Source organism: Hypanus sabinus, chromosome 3 (assembly GCF_030144855.1).
Source record: "Hypanus sabinus isolate sHypSab1 chromosome 3, sHypSab1.hap1, whole genome shotgun sequence".
Classification (NCBI taxonomy): Eukaryota; Metazoa; Chordata; class Chondrichthyes; order Myliobatiformes; family Dasyatidae; genus Hypanus; species Hypanus sabinus.
In genome coordinates, this window is record NC_082708.1 from 160,860,620 (window position 1) to 160,883,954 (window position 23,335).

General features: G+C 42.7%; 2 protein-coding genes across 4 annotated transcripts in view; one reads left to right on the plus strand and one right to left on the minus strand.

Annotated features, from left to right (window-relative positions):
* Positions 1-23,335, plus strand: part of LOC132391832 (uncharacterized) — a 101,336-nt gene that overhangs the window by 21,502 nt on the left and 56,499 nt on the right. The window lies entirely within an intron of this gene.
* The window catches only part of rchy1 (ring finger and CHY zinc finger domain containing 1), a 54,786-nt gene that overhangs the window by 5,561 nt on the left and 25,890 nt on the right, over positions 1-23,335 (minus strand). The window contains exons 3-8 of the mRNA XM_059965503.1: positions 18,636-18,751; positions 16,731-16,809; positions 14,148-14,192; positions 13,382-13,440; positions 8,760-8,789; positions 1,870-1,990 (exon numbers count right to left, since the gene is read on the minus strand). Coding sequence (XP_059821486.1) covers positions 1,870-1,990; positions 8,760-8,789; positions 13,382-13,440; positions 14,148-14,192; positions 16,731-16,809; positions 18,636-18,751 — 450 coding nt within the window. The remainder of the gene's footprint in view (positions 1-1,869; positions 1,991-8,759; positions 8,790-13,381; positions 13,441-14,147; positions 14,193-16,730; positions 16,810-18,635; positions 18,752-23,335) is intronic.

The following is a 23,335-nucleotide window of genomic DNA, read 5'->3' on the forward strand; positions in this document are numbered from 1 at the left end:
GAACCAGTCACCATGTTTTGATTCAAGAATGAAGATCAACTATCATCACGGACACTACTTTCAAAACTAAAGTTACATAACAGTAAAAACCTAGAATGTTATAAACAGAGCAGAATAAAAAAAATATTCAGAATCAGATTTAACATCACCGGCGTATATTGTGAAATTCGTTAACTTTGCGGCAGCAGTGCAATACAATACATAACAATAGAGAAATAAACTGAAAACATATTATATAGTTAAATAAGTAGTGCAAAAAAATAGAAATAATATAGCAGTGAGGTAATGTTCATGGGCTCAATGTCCATTCAGAAATCAGATGGCAGAGGGGAAGAAGCAGTTTCTGAATTGTTAAGTGTGCGCCTTCAGGTTTCTGTACCTCCTAACTGATGGCAGCAATAAGAGAGTACATCCTGGGTGAAAGGGCTTACTCTCAGAATTGTGGACTGAAATCAGAGAGTGTTGCAAGTGAGGAACAAGCTGCCAGCAGAAGTAATGGCTGCAGGTTCCTTTGCAACATTTAGGAAAAGTTTGGAATGGAAAGGTATGAAAAGCTATGGCTCAATGGGATGAGGCAGAATAAAATGTCAGCACAGACTAGATGGGCCAAAGGGTCTGTTTCTGTGCTGTAAAACTCTATGACTTTAAGTGGCAGGCTAAGATTTAAATCACCAACTGACTTGTCAGACCACTTCTGAGAGATTCACGTCAACATGCAGTATAGAATAGGAGTCACCTGCAGACCAGCTGGGAAGAGTAGAGCCCCTTTTGTGAGAGATATCACATGGCCCTGGCACATGTAACTGGAACTCCTGCTGTCTGGGTTAGTGGTCCATCACTACAGTTACTGAATTGTCAGAAGCTAAACTGTCCTAAATATAGCAGTAGAGATACAAAGTGCAGATTTTGGAAATTAGTGCAAAGAACAAAACGTTAGAGGAACTCAGCTGATCAGGCAGCATCTGTGAAGGGTAATGCTTAGTTGGTGTAACACACACAAAATGCTGGTGGAATGCAGCAGGCCAGGCAGCATCTATAGGAAGAAGCACTGTCGACGGTTTGGGCTGAGACCCTTCGTCAGGACTAACTGAAAGGAAAGATAGTAAGAGATTTGAAAGTAGGAGGGGGAGGGGAAATTGCAAAATGATAGAAGACCAGAGGGGGTGGGGTGAAGCTGAGAGCTGGAAAGGTGATTGGCAAAAGGGATACAGAGCTAGAGAAGGGAAAGGATCATGGGATGGGAGGCCTAGGGAGAAAGAAAAGGGGAGGGGAGCACCAGAGGGAGATGGAGAACAGGCAGAGTGATGGGCAGAGAGAGAAGGGAAAAAAGGGGAAGGGGGGAAAAAAACTAAATATATCAGGGATGGGATAAGAAGGGAAGGAGGGGCATTAACGGAAGTTGGAGAAGTCAATGTTCATGCCATCAGGTTGGAGGCTACCCAGACGGTATATAAGGTGCCAACACCTTCTAGGAAGAGGGATGGCACAATGGCCAGCATAGATTGGTTGGGTCAAGGGACCTGCATCTATGCTGTATTGATCTGTGACTCTAGTGTAAATGGGTGGTTGATAGCTGATATGGAATCAGTTGGCTAAAAGGCCTGTTTCACTGCAATGTGCCTCTACATTTTGTTCCATGTAATTGCATGTGTTTCCTAGGTCCATAAGACAGTTAAGTAAAGTTTAAACAAGGACATTGTCAGTCATATAATCACAGCAGAATCTGTTTAACAGATTAACTTTGCAGTTTTTGGCAGTGCCTGGAATTATGGAAATGGTCAGCATGGGTTCACTGAGCCAAATAGTCTCACAGTATGGCTCTAACACTCTTACGACTAACACATTAGTTGTGTACAATTGAACTCTTACCTTAACAGCCATGTTCTGATAGTCAGATGGCATCGGTGTCTGAGCGATTTCTGTATCCAGCTCTTCCCAGTACCTACTCATGTCCGTCGCAGACTGCATACACAAAGGACACCGATAGGCTCTGAAACAACAGATGAGTTTAGGTAGGCCAGTCAAACACCATGGGCTGGATTTCACTGTTATTGGAGGAAACACAAGAGACTCTGGAACCAGGAATTTGTTTCAACAAATAACTTGTTGAAAGAACTCAAAGGGGCAAGTAGCATCAGTGAGAAGAAAAACTGTTGATGGCTTGAGTTAAAACTAGAAAGAATTCCTCCCCCCCCCCACAGAAAACCTTGAGCCACTGAGTTTATCTAGCAGCTTGTTTGTTATACAGCTGTCAGACTTGAGCTGCCAGGAAAGGTATCCCTCTCTTGGCTCTCCAAAAGTACCAAGTGCCATGAAATTTTGGCCAAGAAATTAAGTCACATTGATGTCGTATGATACACATGTGAACATTTCTTAATTTCAAAGCAGAGCACAACTGCAATCATTTCTAAGTTAAGTCCATAAGACCATAAGATATAGGAGCAGAAAAAGACCATTTGGCCCATTGAATCTGCTCCGCCATCATCATGGCTGATCTATTTTCCGTCTCAGCCCCAACCTCCTGCATTCATCCTGTATCCCTTCATGCCCTGACCAATCAAGAAACTATCAACTTCAGTCTTAACTATGCATAAAGACTTGGCCTCCGCAGCTGCCTGTGGCAAAGAATTCCAGGTTCACCACTTTCCAGCTAAAGGAATTCCTCCTCATTTCCGTTCTAAAAGGACACCCCTCTATTCTGAGGCTCACCCTCTGGTCTTAGGCTCTCCTGCCACAGGAAGCATCTTTTCCACATTCACTCTATCAAGGTCTTTCGCCACTTGATAAGTTTCAATGAGATTACCCCTCATTCTTCTGAATTCCAGAGAATACAGGCCCAGAGCCATCCAGCACTCTTCATATGACAAGCCAGTCAATCCTGGAATTACTTTGTGAACCTCTTTTGAATCCTCTCCAGTTTCAGCACATCCTTTCTAAGATGAGAGGCCCAAAACTGTTCACAATACTCCAAGTGAGGCCTCACCAGTGCTTAATAAAATCTCTACATTATATTCTTGCTTTTATAGTCTAATCCTCTTGAAATAAATGCTAACAACACATTTGACATCCTCATCACAGACTCAACCTGCAAATTAACCTTTAGGGAATCCTGTACAAGGACTCCCAAGACCCTTTGCACCTCAGTTTTTTTTAATATTTTCTCTCCATTTAGAAAATGGTCAACCATATTACTTCTATCAAAATGCATGACTATACACTTCCCAACATTGTATTCCATACCCAGTTTCTTTGCTCATTCTTCTAATCTGACTAAGTCCTTCTGTAGCTTCTCCACTTCCTCTCTACTTCAAAACTACCTATCCATACTCATCTACAAACTTTGTAAAAAGCCAACAATTCCATCATCCAAATCATTGACATATAACGTAAAAAGAATCAGTTCCAACAGAGACCCCTGAGGAACACCACTAGCAGCCAACCAGAAAAGGCTTCCTTAATTCTCACTTTTTCCCTCCTGAGTCAACCACTGCTTTATCCATGCTAGAATCTTCCCTGTAATATCATGGGCTTGTAGTTTGTTAAGCAGTTTCGTGTGTGGCACTTTATCAAAGGCCTTCTGAAAATCCAAGTACACATCAACCAATTCTCCTTTGTCTATCCCGCTCGATATTTCTTCAAATAATTTCAACAGATTTGCCAGGCTAGATTTTCCCTGGAAGAAACCATGCTGACTACAGCCTATTTCATCATGTGCCTCCAAGTACCCTGAGACCTCATCCTTAATAATCAACTCCAACATCTTCCCAACCACCAAGTATATAACTAGTCTATAAATTTCCTTTCTTCTGACCCTCTCCCTTCTGAAGAAACTTTTGGTGTCCTCTTTAATATTATTGGTTAGCTTACTTTCATATTCCATCTTCACCTTCTTAATTACATTTTTAGTTGCCTTCTATTGGTTTTTAAAAGCTTCCCAATCCTCTAATTTCCCACTAATTTTTCTTCTATTATATGCCCTCTTTGGCTTTTATGTTGCCATTGACTTCTCTTGTTAGCAACAGTTGTGTCATCTTTCCTTTTGAATATTTCTTCCTTTTTGGGATAAATATATACAATGCCTTCCAAATTGCTTCCAGAATTTCCAGCCATTGCTGTTGTGCTGTCCTCCCTGCCAGCGTTCCTTTCTAATTAATTCTGGCCAACTCCTCTCTCGTGCTTCCAATTCTCTTTACTCCATTGTAATACTGATTTATTTGACTTTAGCGTCTCCTCGAATTTCAGGGTGAATTTGATCATATTCTGATCATTTACCCTCAGGGGTTCTTTTACCTTACACTCTCTATCAATTCTGGTTCACTGCACAACACCCAATCCGGAATTGCTGATCACCCTAGTGGGCACAGCCATGAGCTGCACAAAAAGCCATCTTGTATGCACTTTAGAAACTTCCTTTTCCAGAATCCAACACCAATCTGATTTTCTCAATCTAGCTGCATAATGAAATTCTCCGTAACTATTGTAACATTGCCTTTCGGCATGCATTTTCTACCTCTTGTAACTGTAGACCACATCCTAACTACTGTTTGGGGGTCTGTATACAACTCCTATAAGGCCTTTTTACCTTTGCAGTTCCTTAGCTCTATCCACAATGATTTAATTCCTCTTTTAATTATCTGACTTCCTTTTTTACAAACAGACCAACACCTTTCTGCCTGCCCTTTTGATTCAATGTGTATCCTTGGACATTAAGTTCCCAACTATAATCTTCTTTCAGCCATGATACAGTAACGCCTGCAACATTATACATGCCAATCCGCAACTGTGCTACAAATTTAGCTACCTCATTCTGTATATTCCGCACATTCAAATGTAACACCTGTCCTGTATTTGCCCTTTTCAATTCTGTCTGCCTTCTACGTTGCAATTCATCCTGTTGACTGCGATTTTGCCCTGTCAACAGCCTCTCCTCACTACACATTGCCTATTTGTAATCCAGCTACCTCATCTTCAGCACTATCACCTGTCTTTCCCACAATATTTCTTGCATTGATATTTACGCAACTCAAGACACCAGTTGCACCATGCTCAGCCTTTTGAGTCCCAACTTTGTCAGAGGTCTTACCAACACCTGCCTCCACAACCTCTCCACCAAGAGTTCTGGCACTCTGGTTCCCATTCCCCGCAAGTCATGCCACTCTGGAAATTTAAACATACACTTCTGACGGGCTGGAAATGTTACACATGCTAGTCTCTAGGCAATGTTTGTTTGGTACTTTGCTCAGAATTTATTTTGTTTTCCTAAGATGTGTCAGGTGTTATGAATGCACCACAGCTCTGAGGGGCCGAAGGGGCGGGGGAGCCCCCTCCTTTGTGAGAATTGCAAGAGCATTATTGGGTTGGCTCAGAGGACCCAGGAAATGAGAGAGACCTGGCCATTGTCTCCTGGAGACCATGTTTGTGGATTGGGGACTATGCTATGTGCAAGCCCTCGGGCAAAGTGGGCGGGTTGAGAGAGGGATTGCATCATCCCAACCTGATTGACATCTGAGATCCCATGAGGAAGTATAAAAGAGGGTCTGGGGGAACAACCCCTTCAGACGCACCAGAAGAAACGCTAACGATCCCGTGGTAGCGGGAAGCCATTTGAAGGAAGTCGTGTGCGTTCGATTCCGTTGCTGGAATCGGTGACTGGAACCACGGAAACCAGCTTTTAGCTAACAATGGGGAAGCCCGCTCCCCTGATTCAACGGATTCGCTTCATAAAAGACCCGGGCAAGTTTCTTTTCTCACCAATCTCTCTCTCTCCAAGTGAAAACCCAGCGGTCCCCCCCAAAAAGGCTGAGGCCTGCCGGAACTGAGTGACTTTTATATTTCCATCGGACAATATATTATCTCCTAGACAAACGATCGAGCTGTTTCTTATTGATGGTTATTATTAGACCCTCGTTTTTAGATTGAGTAGTGACGACGTATATTATCTGAATGTTTGTAGTAATCTTAGTTTTGTGCCCCTTCATAAATAAAGACTTTTAAAAATAGTACTGTAGCGGCGTGCTACACGCAGCGCTAAAATTACGACACGGAGTCGGTAACTGCAGTCGAAGGAAAAAACTTTATTCGAAAACTTCAGCCTCACTTTTAAGCCTCTGTCAACCGGCCCCCCATGGCGAAGAGGCTCCAAAGCTCTGTGCTCGCAAACCCCCGTAGGCTATCTAATTGTGAGTCGGTTCGGATACGCTAGGAAATGAGCCGCCACATAACCCCCCCCCAGAACCGGCGATACACCCCCCAATGTCCACAGCCTGGGCCAGAACCTGCTTGGGAGGTCGGCCTCTGCGCCGAGGCGCCGGAAACTCGGCCGGTTGCGCCAGGTCCACATGGGCCGGCTTGAGGCGGTCCACCGTGAAAACCTCCTCCTTCCCCCCAACGTCCAGCACGAACGTGGACCCGTTGTTCCGGAGCACCGTAAACGGCCCCTCGTATGGCCGCTGCAGCGGTGGCCGATGCCCGCCCCTTCGTACAAACACAAACTTACAGTTCCGTAGGTCTTTGGGTACGCAGGTCGGGTGCCGCCCATGCTGTGAAGTGGGTATGGGGGCCAGGTTACCGAGCTTCTCGCGAAGTCTGCCCAGGACTGCAGCGGGTTCTTCCTCTTGCCCCCTCGGGGCTGGTAGGAACTCCCCGGGGACGGCCAGGGGCGCGCCGTATACCAACTCGGCCGACGAGGCGTGCAGGTCGTCCTTGGGCGCTGTGCGGATGCCGAGAAGGACCCAGGGAAGCTCGCCCGCCCAGTTGGCTCCTCGCAGGCGGGCCATGAGGGCCGACTTCAGGTGACGGTGGAAACGCTCCACTAGCCCGTTCGACTGTGGGTGGTAGGCAGTGGTGTGGTGCAGCTGAGTCCCCAAAAGGCTGGCCATAGCTGACCACAGGCTGGAGGTGAACTGGGCGCCTCTGTCGGAGGTAATGTGGGCTGGTACACCAAAGCGGGATATCCAGGTGGCGATCAGGGCTCGGGCGCAAGATTCGGAGGTGGTGTCGGTGAGCGGGACCGCCTCTGGCCATCTTGTGAACCGGTCCACGATAGTCAGGAGGTAACGCGCTCCGCGCGACACTGGCAGGGGGCCCACGATATCCACATGAATGTGGTCGAAACGCCGGTGGGCGGGATGGAACTGCTGCGGTGGGGCTTTGGTGTGCCGCTGAACCTTGGCCGTCTGGCAGTGCATGCACGTTCTGGCCCATTCACTGACCTGTTTGCGGAGTCCGTGCCAAACGAACCTGCTGGAAACCATCCGGACAGTTGTCCGGATGGAGGGATGCGCCAAGTTATGAATGGAGTCGAAAACACGTCGCCGCCAGGCTGCGGGGACGACCGGACGGGGCTGGCCGGTGGCGACGTCACAGAGTAGGGTCCTCTCACCTGGGCCCACAGGGAGGTCCTGGAGCTGCAAACCAGAGACTGCAGTCCTGTAACTCGGAATCTCCTCATCTACCTGCTGTGCCTCTGCCAGTGCCTCAAAGTCTACCCCTTGGGAAAGGGCATGAACGGTAGGGCGAGAGAGCGCATCCGCCACGACATTGTCCTTACCCGAGACGTGCCGGACATCCGTTGTGTATTCAGAGATGTAGGACAGGTGGCGTTGCTGGCGGGATGACCAGGGGTCGGATGCTTTCGTAAACGCAAAGGTAAGCGGTTTGTGGTCCGTGAACGCGGTGAAGGGCCGACCTTCTAGGAAGTACCTGAAATGCCGGATTGCCAGGTAGAGCGCCAACAGTTCCCGGTCAAAAGCACTGTACTTGAGCTCGGGTGGCCGCAGGTGTTTGCTGAAAAACGCCAGGGGTTGCCAGCGACCTGCGATGAGCTGCTCCAGCACCCCACCGACTGCCGTGTTTGATGCGTCCACTGTGAGGGCGGTAGGGGTGTCCATTCTGGGATGTACTAGCATTGCGGCGTCAGCCAAAGCTTCCTTCGTTTGAACGAAAGCGGCGGCGGACTCCTCGTCCCAGGTAATGTCCTTGCTCGGACCCGACATCAGGGCGAACAGGGGGCGCATGATCCGGGCAGCTGAAGGGAGGAAGCGGCGGTAGAAATTGACCATACCTACGAATTCCTGAAGGCCTTTGATCGTGGTGGGTCGGGGGAAGTGGCGGACCGCATCTACCTTAGCGGGCAGAGGGGTTGCCCGCTCGCGCCGTGAGAGTCCGAAAGTCCTGAGGAGCAGGGCTTTGAATTCCGTGTACTTGCCGTCTGCCGGGGGCGACTGTACGAACTCCGCGACCTGGGCAGCTGTGTCCTGGTCGAGGGAGCCCACCACGTAGTAGTAGCGGGTGTCTTCTGAGGTGATCCGGCGAACGTGGAATTGGGCTTCGGCTTGCTGGAACCATAGGTCCGGGCGCTGTGTCCAGAAACCCGGCAGTTTCAACGAAACCGCATGAACAGAGGCGGCGTCGGTCATTTCTGGTCCAAAAATCGTTTGGACCGTCGGGGTCACCAATTGTAGCGGCGTGCTACACGCAGCGCTAAAATTACGACACGGAGTCGGTAACTGCAGTCGAAGGAAAAAACTTTATTCGAAAACTTCAGCCTCACTTTTAAGCCTCTGTCAACCGGCCCCCCATGGCGAAGAGGCTCCAAAGCTCTGTGCTCGCAAACCCCCGTAGGCTATCTAATTGTGAGTCGGTTCGGAATCGCTAGGAAATGAGCCGCCACAGTACCATCAGACTTCAACGGACCTCTCTATCTTTGCTGGTAAGTGATCCAGTTACGGAATTTCGTAACACAGGAAATAAAGACTCACCCTTTATTAAACAGCATTTCATGGCAAGTCCTGCAAAGAAAAACAAAAAGTAAATAAAGTTGTGTTAAGGTTCACACCAACCAATTTTCATGTCTACCTACACTTGCATCAGAAACTGGATGCATGCATTCATTTTCAGGGAAAAAAAAGTCATTGTTATTGAGTCTCTATAAACAATTCTGGTCCAGGTAAAATAGTTCAAATTAATCCAATCCTCACAAAACCTAAAATTTAACACTAAGGAACAACAAGTAACTTGTAAACTTTTCCTCCTTTCCTGTGATAAGTTAACCTGAGTACAACCATGGTAAGGGAATTGAAACTGCTTCATTATTGGAACTGCTTTTTTCAATATTCACTGGGCCCAGTCGTAGCATTTTGTGGTGATTAATAGTAACCTATGGAAAGTTTGCCATGGGAAGAGGACCTGCATGGTTAGGAAGATGCATTTGATAACTACCATTTAACTTTTAGACATTTTATTTTTAGTAGTTAGCACACTAACAAGGCTATAGGTCATGTGAGCATAATAGACCTCAGCACGGTTCTGAGGGGAGTGCAGTCTTGTCAAAGGCCTTAATTACCTCAATTTCTTCACTTGCAGACACCAGTCAGTTCAGATTGGCAACATTTCCTCCACAATCACCATCAGCAAAGATGCGTCACAGGCTGTGTGCTGAGCCCCTTGCTCTACTTGCTTTATACATGACTGGGAGGCTAAGAGCAGCTCCATTGCCATATTTAAGCTTGCTGATGACACCACCGTCATTGGCCAAATCAAAGGTGGTGACATATCAGCATATAGGAGTGAGATTGAAAATCTGGCTGAATGGAGCCACAACAACAACCTCTCACTCAATGTCAGCAGCAAAACCAGAGATGTTTATTGTCTACAGGAGGAAGAAAGTGGAGGTCTATTAACCTGACCCTATCAGGGGATCAAAGATGAGAGGGTCAGTGTTGATGTTTCGGAGAATCTGTCCATCTAAGTGCCATTACAAAGAAGGCATGGCAGCACCTCTATTTTCTTAAAGTTTGCTAAAATTCAGCATGTCATCTAAAACTTTGACAAACTTCTATTGATGCACAGTGGAGAGTATAGTGACTGATTGCATCATGGCCTAGTATAGAACACCAATGCCCTTGAACGGAAAAACCTATAAAAAGTAGTGGACCCAGCCCAAACACAAGAAAGTCTGCAGATGCTGGAAGTCCAAAGCAACACACACAAAAAAAAAACTGGAGGAACTCAGGTCAGGCAGCATCTATGGAAAAAAAATAAACAGTTGATGCTTCGGGCAGAGACCTATCTTCAGGACCCTGGTCATACAGCCCAGTTTATCATGGTAAAGCCCTCCCTCCCACTGAGCACATCTGCACTGTTGCAGGAAAGCAGCATTCATCATCAAGGACCCCCAGCAGCTAGGCCATGCTCTCTTCCCACTGCTGCTGTCAGGAAGGAGGTATCAACCTCAAGTCCCACACCACCAACTCCAGGGGCAGTTATTACCCCTCAACCATCATGCTCTTGAGCCAAGGAGGAACAACTTAACTCACCCTACAACTGAATTGATTCCACAACCTATGGACTCACTTTCAAGGACTCTGCAAAACTTATGCTTTTTTATTGCTTTTTTTGTATTTGCACAGCTTGTTGTCTTTTGCATATTGGTTGGTTGTTTGTCTCTGTTATGTACAGTTTTTCATTGAGTCTATTGTGTTTCTTTCTACTTACTATGAATGCCCTCAAGAAAATGAATCTCAGGGTAGTATATGGTGACGTATATGTAGTTTGATAATAAATTTACTTTGAACTTTGAGGTATTAGGCACTGACCTAAAGTTGTTAAGAGATAGAAGAGCAGGAAAGTTCTCTCTAAAGTTCCTGATAATATTTAATCCTAAAATGACATTACCCTATCACTGAACGTAAACACATTGAGCTTGTGAGAGCTTGCTGTACACAAATTGGCTTTTGCATTAAAATGGACACTACAGAGTCAAATATAGTGCAATAGTTGTGAATCAATTTCAGACTAACTAATAGATGCAAGATGCTAAAGAAATAATTATTGCACCTACACTGCCTTTTTCCAAAAACCTAGTAGGAAGTTCACAAATACATCTCCAATTCTGCTTTGAAAGTTCCTTCTGCATCCACTTCCATATTTTAGATGGCACATTCCCAGAATTTCTCTACATTACGTAAAAGAGCTCGCATTTTCTTCACATTTCCTACACAGCATTCTTTTTTTTTTACCTTGAGGAAGACAAGCCCAGCTTCCTCAGTTTCTCCATGGAACTGAAGTTCTTCATTCCTGAAGTCATTCTAATAACTCTCCCCTACGTCAAACCAAAGGCTCAGCATCATTCCTAAACTGCAAAGCCGAGAACTGGAAAAAAACTCCAGTTGAATCTGAACCAAGGCGTTTGGCACACTGTCACTCTACTTGAATGAAATGTTTAAATAATTGGAACTTCCCTACCAGGTTGATGAAGCCATCTAACATGAAGCTCAATGATGTTAAAGGTTTAAAAACAATAAGCAATTTACAACTTGATGCTTATTGTATCACAATGGGGAGATTCTTTGCAGGATTTTTGCAAATCAGAATATGATATTAAGCCAGAAACATACAGCAAGGATACAGGCCCTTCTGCCCACTGAGTCCATGCTGACCCTACAATATTCCCTTCTTTCCCCACCATACAGTCAACTCAAGATGTATGCTAACCCTTCCCTACATAAGTCACAATTTACAGTGCCAACCTGCTGTCTTTAGGACATGGGAAGAAGCTGGGGCAGTTGTGGGAAACCTACAGGTTCACAGAAAGTACAAACTCCACAAACAGCACTGGAGGTCAGGATGGAATGTGATTCACTGGAGCTGTGTAGCAGCAGCTCCACTAGTTGTACCAGTATGGTGACCATGTATGAGATACTAGGCAGATGATCAGAAACATTAGCAAACGTGAGATTTAAACAGTGTTCTTGAAACTGGAGAGTTTTATAAAACTAATTCCAGGTATAGCCATGGCCAGTGATGATTAATATCAACACACTGTAACGTTTTTGAGCTAGAGGTGAAGGGAAAGGTCCCATAGAGCATGACTCACTTGGACAAATTCAAGCCCATAATTTCTCTCTACTTGGCCATAACAGAACAGAAATTTCCACTCTATGCACTAGTTTGTAGCCTGGCCTGGATTCCTGTCATGAGTAGTATTGTAACTGCAACTGATGTGATCACTGAGTCTCAAAGATTCAATACAATTCATTCCCAACATACTGCAACAAGCTCAATTAAGTTGAGAAAAATGGTGAAGATTTCCAACTTTCATTTGCACCTCTAAGGTGCCAACCATATAAAGATGCAGCTACAGAGGCAAATTACAATCAATAACGTAAAGAATTCCAGTGGAAAAAAAATCCAGGCAGATGTGGGACAGCAGACAGGCAGTATGCCATTTCCCATTTTGCTCTTATGTAAGACAAGGGGATGATTGATATTTTTCTCTCTTAGCCTGCTTAATTTCAAGCTTTCCACTCCAATGACAAAGATGTTCATGAGTACATGGATCACTATTTAAAGAACACACTATACCAAATGTTATTACTTCACCTGTCAAAGATACACAATGTACATTTACATTAACTTAAACTTTGGCAGACACAGTGCATTATCAAAATGATTCTTAAGAATGCTTCTCTTGTACATTCTGCATCATGTAGATAAAATTCCAATAATCTGACTTTGGTGGTGCCATATTGGCAGATTTCCAAGACAACTGAATGTTTTTCCCATTAATGCCTCATTGACGTTTAATTTCACACCATATTATTCTAAATTTTCCAGGAATTGAGGCCTGCAACTGAAACCAGAGTGGGGTGGAGAATGCAGGAATCAGGGCTACATGAGTGGACAGGGAACATGGCAAATATCACCTAGAAAATGGATTATCAGATCAGTGATATTTCATGTTGAAACTGTACAGGGTGAAGAGGCAAGATCTCCTCTTGGGACAAATACTGCTCAGCCCAGAGTTCCTTCATTAGATTGTTGTTTCAAATTCCAGCATCTGCAGTCTCTTACATCTTGAGCAGATTAGTTTTACTGTACAATGTAAACAGCCCCTAAGGGAGAACTTAATAGCATACTGTACCAGCTTACCACTAAATTATTTTAAAACCTTTAGAATCACAATAGTATGTACGCTACTGATAATACTCCAAGAGTAAACATTAGCCACCAAAAGAAATGAATTAAGAATGTGCCCATTCATAGCTTAAACTCTTGCTTTGGTGATATTAGTTCCACTAGAGTATCTGCAGGTCTGATACTGGCTACAGCAGGAGGACATAGCTCAAGGAAGAAGAATAAAGCACCAGGTCCAAGCCTTTAACACATAGTATACTTTTCATTTTCATTTTTCTCAGCCAATTGTCAAGTGTTGACAGATACCCATGAATGCTTCGAATGAAGTATACTTCTAGCTGCACTGGATCATCACTGCACTTCATGAATTGCTTTAATGAATGGCTGCAGAACTCACAAGATGCATCAGAATGTACTTTTACCCAAGGCATCTGCTTGGTGAAAAGTTAGAATTATGTTCACCTACTTGTGAAGAAGATGTCCACAGGCAAGGACGTGAGCACCAATGCGGGACGTATGAATGTCCTGTTACAGCAAAAATGAAAGAGTCAGGAGAAATAACTGGTAAAATGGAGATAGGGAATTTTAGTTCCCAAGATAGATTCTCTGCCCGAATTGGTAAATCTGCTTCAAAGAAAGCAAGGCCCAGGAAATCAGCACAATTTTGTTACCACCATACAAGAGTAACTTCCTGTGGAGTGGAAATCTCCAGCAAATACCCCTGGACCCAAAGGCTGTATTTTGAGCTATACATTGTATACAATATCCAGCACACATTTCATTTGAGTGTGCCAAAGATTTGTGAACACAGCTCAATGAAGTGACCTTTTTACTTAAACTCAACTCAAGAGTCTGAACCAAAGCCTCTTATTTAATAGTCATGTGCTTTGGCTCCTCCATCATGCAATCCTCATGGAAAGGACTATAGACAACCCACTAAGAATCAATCACTGTTGGAGATCCATGTGTTATTCATGACTCTAGGCTGATGTTTTGTTGTTTACAATAACTTATGCTTGGTTAGTTTATGATGAAAACTGTTGCCTTCAGAAGCTGGACAAATCTGTAATGTTTATGCTCAACACCCAACTGCTCAACTTATCTGTTGTAAACTGGATGAGAGGAAATGAGTGGCTAAAGTTAGGTGCTAGTGGTCAGTTCTGGAACATAGAAATACTTGTCAGCAACAGACCGAACACCAATTCTATCTACAACAAATGCTTTGATCTTACCTCCATGCATACTGGACAGTTCTGTCGTGAAACATTTTCAACACACTGAAGGACAAAATACTCAAGTCAGTATTCAAATACCATTAATGAGAGCAATGAACAGCAAAGGTTAAACATTCTGACAATAAATACACCGATATAACTCTGATGACAGCTAACATCATTTTGATTAAGAACCCCAGACCAGGTTAAGATAGTGTATTTAGTGAAGTTTTCATGGCAGTGAAGTATTTGGGCATGAAATAAAATGAGAAAATTGACAAATCAAATGCAAGAAATGGCTCTGCAAGCAGTGAATGAGAGACAAAGGGCCAGTACTGGAACTCCAGTGGAATAAATGGCTACAAAAGCAATGCTTGATAGAAAGCAAATAATTGAAGGGTGGAGGGTATAGTCCCAAAACAGAGGGTGAAGGGGCCCCAAACTCATTCTCTCTCTCCTTTTAATACAGTCCTTCAATCTTATCTTGCTGACCAAGCTGTTAGCTTCCCAGATTAGCTTCTTATGTAATTCTATAATCAAACAATGCAGTTGTTATCTGTCACTCTTTCAGCATACAAAGACCTCATTTTTTGACCCAGCCTAAACAGAAAATCTAAACACAATTTTAGATTAAGTGACAAGTCATATTTTCATGACTCAGAACAATTTTCATCCTGATGCTCACAAGAGCAAGGGTATTACCGTTCTTTAATTCTGTTATCACTATTGAACAGAGCTCTTGTACATGATGACCGGACCTCACAATCTACCTTGTTATGATCTTGCACTTTATCATTTAACTGCACTCTTTCAGTAGCCTTTGCACTTTATTCTGCAACGATATCATTTAAAAAAATAATAAATTTAGAAACATAGCGTGGAATAGGCCCTTCTGGCCCTCTGAGCCACACTGCCAGCAACCCCCGATTCAACTCTAAGCCTAAACAGTGGACAATTTACAATGACCAATTAACCTACTAACCAGTACAACTTTGGACTATGAGAGGAAGTCAGAGCACATAGAGAGTATCCAGGCATTCCACCCAGAGAACGTACAAACCCCTTACAGAGGATGCCGAGATTGAACTCCAAACTCTAATGCCCTGAGCTGTAATAGCTTGCATTAATCACTATGCCACCATAGCATGCTCACTGAAGCACAGAAGCTACAGGCCAAGTTCTAGAAAATGAGATGAATATTGATGGTTAACATGAACATAAGATGCAGGAGCAGAATTAGGCCATCTGACCCATCGAGTCTGCTCCGCCATTCAATCATGGGCTGATCCTTTTTCTACCCCTCCTCAGCCCCACTCCCCGGTCTTCATCCTGTAACCTTTGATGCTGTGTCCAATCAAGAACCTATCAAGCTCTGCCTTAAATACACCTGGCCTTCATAGTTGCCTGTGGTAATAAATTCACCAAACTCCGGCTAAAGAAAATTTCCCACATCTGTTTTAAATGGACACCCCTCTATCCTGAGGCTGTGCTCTCTTGTCCTAGACTCCCCCACAATGAGAAACATCCTTTCCACATCTACTCTGTCTAGGCCTTTCAACATTCAAAATGCTTCAATGAGATCCCCCCCATCCCTAACTTCCAGCAAGTACAGACCCAGAGCCAAACATTCCTTGGATGATAACCCGTTCATTCCTGGAATCATCCTTGTGAATTCCCTCTGGACCCTCTCCAATGCCAGAACAACTTTTCTTACAAGAGGAGCCCAAAACCGTTCACAATACTCAAGGCAAGGCCTCTCCAGTGCCTTATAAAGCTTCAGCATCACATCCCTGCTCTTGTAATTCAAGACCTCTTAAAATGAATGTTAACAATGCATCTGCCTTCCTCACCACCAACTCAACCTACAAGTTAACCTTTAGTGTGTTCTGCACAAGGACTCCCAAGTCCCTATGCATTTCAGATTTTTGGATTTTCTCCCCATTTAGAAAATAGTCTGTACATTTGTTTCAACTACTGAAACAATGAAACTACTGAAACAACTAATGATCATGCATTTTCCAACATTGTATTTCATTTGCCACTTCCTTGCCCATTCTCCTAATCTGTCTAAGTCCTTCTGCAGCATACATATTTCCTCAAAACTACCTGCCCTCCACCAATCTTATCAAACTTGGCAACAAAGCCATCTATCCCATCATCTAAATCATTGATATACAGCACAAAAAGTGGTCCCAACACTGACCCTGACAAGGGAGTACCAAAGAGTCTACTTCTGTGGTACATGGTTCTGAATAGGCTAATCAGTCTAACTGATTTTATATTTACCCTCTAAGAGTCCCAACTTAATCCAATCACTACTTTTCTTCTGTAGAGGTTGGTAACCTATTTAAATCCCAACTTTACAATAAACTTTGCTTTTAAGCAAATTCTTTGGACTTTCATATATAACAGAAGGTTTTTATTTTGTCTTTTCACAAAATGGAGCTTTAGTGGCACCTCGAGGCCAGGTGCTGCAAGTTTCCAACCTACATGATTGGGAACTCTTGAAAACTCCAGGAATCTGTCTCTCTCTACCCAGAAAGGTAAAAAGATAAGAAGTACATTGAGGACCAAAGAACACTTAAACTTGGTCTCACCAACCTTGTGGTTCCCACGGAGATGAGTAGCAAGACACAAGTTACACTTCACACAGTGGAAAAAATCATCTTTTGGTCCAATCCTGCAATGAAAAGTGAAAGGCTAAAATAGCATAAGGTCTACAGGTATACAGAGGTATTTCTGTACAAGCAGTGTCTCCTGCTAGTAAGAACATTTTGGCTTCAGCTAAAGATAAGGAGCCACGTTGTCCAACTTAGGAACATTATGTCAGCCAATCAGGGTTGTCTTGGTACCTGTAACTTTCTGCCCAGTGGAACATCTGGAAGTGCTGGGCAGGAGATTTCTGAATTTGATTTGAAATTTGAATATTCAGCTACTGAAGGACAGTAGTTTGGTTTTGGGTCTTTCAGCAGGAGCTGCAGAGCGGGGCACAAGGGAAGATGTGACAGAATGCTATTCGCTGTAAGAAGTGCTTTGTGCAGATGAATGGTTCCAAGGAGGAAGAGTCAGTACTCCAGTTCATTTGAGACTATCTTTAAGAAAAGTTCAAACTGTGGCTGGTATCCTTCATACAGAATGTGGGTTCAGCTCATGAGTAAAGCATTATACCCAACTATTCCAGAAATAAGCTCCAATGTTTATGTGCACATTTAGATTGGTATAGCTATAATGCGCCCTTTTTTTCTCTAACAGTTTGTTAAGATTGAAAATTTGGTAAACATATTTCTTATGTAATTTTATGATCTGTTAATTTTCTGGTGAATGAAAACTTTGCATGGATAAGTATTTACACAGCATTCAATACAACCTATGTTCCTTAATTGGAACATCCTACCTTCCATGTTTTATTGAACACCAAATTATACTGACACTAGATGTATAATGTTCATGAAAAGTGACCTTCTTGTCACTGAGTCACATGGCTGTTAGCAGAGTTAACTAATGAAACAAGTTTGTATACAAGCCGGTGTCAGGACTGCACACAAATGAAGGGAAAGGTTATTTAGTCCAATACTTGCACTTCTGGCAAAGACCAACATAATCTGTTCTGTCTTAGACATAAAAATCAGGGCAAAATATACCAATACACCCTGACCCTCAAAACAGATTATTTATCCAACTTCATTCTTAAAGTAGCCCACTGCCTTCCACAGGTAACACACTCCATGATTAGGGGAGTAGAGAAAGAAAGTATCCTAGAAGGGGTTTTGCTATCACAATATGCATGATGTCATAGAGTTTACAGCATGGAAACATGATCTTCGATCCACAAGTTGCCTACCTCAGCTAGTCCCATTTGCCTGTGTTTGATCCATATCATTTGTTCTCTGTCACCTCTAAAAGCACAATCCAGATGGCAATGACCAATTCTTTGAGTTCTTAATTGCATTTTTTTAATCAGCACATTTGGCCCATCTACGCCAGGTCTCTGAAAGAGCTCTCCACTCATTCCTTCCTCTTCAATCTCTCTTCCCAGAACTGCAATTTCTCAGTTTCTCCAATACCCTTGTGAAAGTCTCTACTGATCCATAGAGACGTTCTTTTAAGCTTTGAATTATCTCACTTATGTGGCTCAGTACCAGATTTTCTTTTCAGAAACCTTGTATTGCTTTACATCAGAATAGCTTACATCAATGTAGACCTTTTTTCCCATCTGTTTCAATCTCTTTTTATGCTGTTCTTTCTGGATCATAAACAACAAAATGTGTTTTAAAAAATTCAGCTGCCTTCTGCTTCTTCTGAAGAATATCAATTTTCACAGTTACAACTGACAGCTATTCTAATATGTAAATTATTCTCAAACAGACTCTGCTACCAAATATTTCTCAATGTATTTGCTACTCTCAACTCTTATTTAAACAACACCAAATTAAGGTTACTTCAATAAGCAAACATTAGTGTAAAAACACAAAAACTAAACATTAGAAAGCACCTCCTAGTACTCACCTGCATATACCACAAGATGGGCAGTGGTACTGTTTCTTGTCCACATCAAACAGGTGACATGTGTCGCAGTAATATTCCCCAAATACAGTTTTACAGCTTTCACAGCTCTGTTGAACCTGCAGTGAAAATGTTCAGGATGATATTTGAGTTTCCCGCCAGATTGACCAGCAACAGTACAACATAATTAATACACAAACTGGCCATGTTCTGAAAAAATGGTTTTTTTGATTAAAAAAAAAATAAATGTTGCATATTGAAAACATCTGGTCTCTCATTTTAATTTTACATAATTAAATTCAATTCCCCATGGCTTCTATTAACAGAAAGATAAGTTAAAAAAAAACCGTTAGTGACTTCTCAGTAAATTGGTTTATTATTGTCACATGGCACATGAAAAACAAGCCTTGCGACCATTTATACAGCCCAATTCATTACAACAGTACATTGAGGTAGAATAAAGGAAAGCAGTAAGAGTGCAGAATAAAGTTTTACAGTTACAGAGAAAGTACACTGCAGGTAGACAACACATTGCAAGGTAGATTGTGAGGTTAGGAGTCCTTGGAACTGTTCAACAGTCAGCAGGATTAATGCTGCCCTTGAGCCTGGTGGAATGTGCTTTCAGATCTTTGCATTTTCTGCCCAGTGGAAGAGGGGAGAAGAGAGAACGACCAGAGTAGGTGGGGCTTTGATTATGTTCAATGCCTACCAAGGCAGCAAGAAGTGTAGACAAGGCCCATGGAGGGGAAGCTGGTGACATTTCCTAGCATGGCATCAAAATAATTGAACCCAGACAGAATACCAGTGATCTCAACTTTCTCAGGACTGTAGATGTAAACAGAAGCACATGCACTTTCTCCTTTCCTGAAGTCAATGACTAGTTTCTTCCCCACTGCCATCAGGTGAATAACCCCGAAAACCATAATATGACCTTAACATAACCATAACATAAACCAAAACATCTGGAATGATTTTCCCTCTCTCCCAATCTTGCACTAGCATCATTATGTATATCTTTCATGTGCACATTATGTATAATTGATATTAATTTAAACTTGTGTAAGCTTATAGTACAAATGTCTTAGGTACATATATAGCTAGGCTGCTCAAGACTTTTGCACAGTCCTGTATTTGTCAACAAGAAGAGGAAAGAGAGTTTGTTAAGTCTAGCAAGAACAAAAGATGTTGGGAATTGCGAAGGTGGAGTGCTGTGGGAGGGGTGAGGGACAGGTGGCAGAGGTGTGCCAAGGGCAGGGCATGACAGGGGTGCAGACACAACCAGCCCCAAGACACCAGGCAAGATCATTTGATTCCAAATGTTTGGTTTATTGATCATTACAGAATGTTTCTGGTGCTTCCTGCTCCTTCCCCTTAGCTGTCTCCTTTGCCCAAGCATGATTCCCCTCTCCCTATCGCCTTCCACCTCTCAGTCCACATGAGACCCATATCAGAATCAGGGTTATTATTACTCATATACATCATGAAGTTTGCTTTCTTCTGCTGAAGCAATACAGTACAATACACGTCCAAAAGAAAAGAGGCAAGGGTGGATACCGGACCACTGGAAAATGATGCTGGAGAGAGAGTAATGAGGGACAACAAAATGGCAGATGGACTGATTAAGAGATTTTCTTAATCTTTTAATAGCTCCATCTCTTTAATCTTCTCTTTCATAAGAGAAGTCAAAGCCAACATAAAAGCCAAAGGGAGGGAATATAATAGAGGAAAATTAGTAGGAAGTTAGAGGATTGGGAAGCTTTTAAAAACTAATAGAAGGCAACTAAAAAGTCATTAAGGTAAAGATGGAATATGAAAGTAAGCTAGCCAATAATATTAATGTTCCTCATTGGGATATGGGGTTTTTAATTTGTAAAATGTTTTGAAAAACTAATAAAAAAAATTATTAAAAAAGTTCCTTCAGACAGATAAAGTGTGAAAGAAAGGTGAGAGTGGACATCGAAGTGCTGAAAATCTATGCTGGAGAGGTAGAAATGGGGGACAAGTAAATGGCTAATCAACTGATTGAGTATTTTACTGTGGAAGACACAAGCAGTGTGGTGGAAGTTCCAGGTCAGAGGGCATGAAGAGTGTAAAGTTACCATTATTAGAGAGAAGGCTCTTGGGAAACTGAAAGGTCTGAAGGTAGATAAGTCACCTGGACCAGATGGTGTACATCCCAGGGTTCCAAAAGAGGTGGCTGTAGAGATTGTGGAGGCATCAGTAATGATCTTTCAAGAATTCCTTAGAGATTCTGATCAACATTGACATAATGGCATCACACAGTTGTTTCAGATTTATCAGTTGCACATTCAAGTTGCGAATCTCCCGTTCTGCCACAACCCAAGGCTGCTCTATCTGGTGGCTGTGGTGGCCGTTAGAGTGCACTGAACTTGTCATCTTTGTGGAACCAGCTTGAGATGGCGTTAACTTTGTGATATGGCATGTTATCCTGCTGGAAATCCTCTGGAGGATGGGTAGACTGTGGCCATAAATGAATACACAGGTCAGCAACAATACTCAGATAGGCTGTGGCATTTAAATGATGCTCAACTGGTGTTAAGGGGCCTAATGTGTGCCAAGAAAACATTCCCAATATCATTACACTACCATCACCAACCTGACAGGAAGGATGGATTCATGGACTCACGCTGTTTAAGCCAAATTATGTCCTTACTGTCTGTATGCTGCAGCAAAAATCAAGATTCATTAACCCAGACGATGTTTTTCCCATCTTCAACTATCCAGTTTTGGTGGGCCTGTCCCCACTGTAGCCTTTAGAAGTGCTTTAGTGCTTTCAGTGCCTTAAAAAGGATAGAGGGGGGGGGAGGGGTGGCATTACCAGTCAGGGATACTACTACAGCTGTAGAAAGGGTGGGTAATGTAGCAGGATCCTGTTTTGAGTCAGAATGGGTGGAAGTCAGGAACAGGAAGGGAGCAGTTACTCTACTGGGGGTATTCTATATGCCCCCTGGTAGCAGCAGAGATACCGAGGAGCAGATTAGGAGGCAGATTTTGGAAAGGTGCAAAAACAACAGGGTTGTTATCATGAGTAACTTTAACTTCCCTAATATTGATTGGCTCTTGATTAGTTCCAAGGGTTTAAATGGAGCAGAGTTTGTTAAGAGTGTCCAGGATGTGGGGGGGGGGGTCACGTGATGACGTAGGATCGAGACGTTGGGAATCCAGCTCCCTCGTAAAAAGTAATGAAATAGGGTTTAAATGAAGAAGAGTTAACAAATACCTACTAGAAACTATTTATAAGCAACTCAGGATTATTTTTAGATGTGGCTCCTAAACCAAAACAGAAGAAAGCTACTACTTTGAAGACAGCGCAAATCGGCGGGGGAAAAGGCCTAACCATCTCGGCGAAGCCTCAGGCTCAAGTTGGATCTCCTCCCGGCGAAGTGCATGGCACTTCTGATGATGTGGGACAGGAAGTTGCTGCAATGTCGGCGGTCTCTAAGAAGAAACTGCAAGAACAACGCATGCGCAAAGAAACATGTATGCATGAACAGATATTAACAAAACTACAAATCCCAACTACGGCTGGAAGTGAAATTGGAAGTGAATTGGAAGTGGAATCAGATTCTTTGGGAAACATGGATGAAGAAGAGGAAAAGAAGGAGGAGATTAAAGGAAACTTAAGATATATCCTGATATATATGATGAATGAATTAAAAGCTATAAGAACAGATATAAGAAGGATGCAGATTACACTCAATAATGTGGTGGAAAAACAAAAGAAGATGGATAATAAAGTTAAAGAGATGGAAGTAAAAATGGAAGAAAACACTGAAAGAATAGATAAGATAGAAGACAATAATCTTGCCTGGACAATAGAAAGAAAACAGATGTTGGAAAAAATAGATGCCCTTGAAAACTCTAGTACACGAAATAATATTAAAATTGTTGGTCTTATGGAAGATACAGAGGGAGAAAATCCAATAAAATTCTTTCAAGAATAGTTTCCGAAAATTTTGGAAATGAAAGAAGGAAGCCAAGTAATTGAAATTGAAAGAACACACAGAGCTTTAAGACCAAAGCCTCAACAAGATAAAAATCCAAGATCAATTTTGATAAAATGCTTAAGGTACCAAGATAAAGAAATGATCTTGAAGGCAGCTACTCAAGGTGCTAAAAAGAGAAATGGGCCATTGATGATAGAAGGGAAAAGAGTTTTTTTTTATTCAGACATAAGTTACGATCTTCTGAAGAGGCAGAAGGAATTTAATCCAGTGAAAAAATCTTTATGGGAAAAGGGCTATAAATTTTTATTGAGCTACCCAGCAAAATTGATCATTTTCCTGGATAACGAAGAAAGAAGATTTTTCATTGACTACCGGAAAGCGGAGAAATTTGTACAAGAACTACCTGATATCCACGAGGTAAAGAATTATAGAAATGAAGTGGACTAATGATGAAGACTGAAATAAGGTTGGACTTAACGAACATTTATAAGAAAAAAAATAGTTGAGGAGTATTAATTGGGAGTAGAGACATTAATTATTTTCTTTTTTTTTCTTCACTAATATATCTTCTTTCTTTTTTTTTGCGGGGGAGCTGCAGGAGCTCCTAATCGATGGCTGCGAGTTTCACGTGTACAATCATGGCCATTGCCGTGAACCATAAAATGGGGGGGGGTGGTGGTAATGTTGTGTTTCTTTTTATTCGCAACATTAGTGGGGGGGTATTTTGTTTTTTTT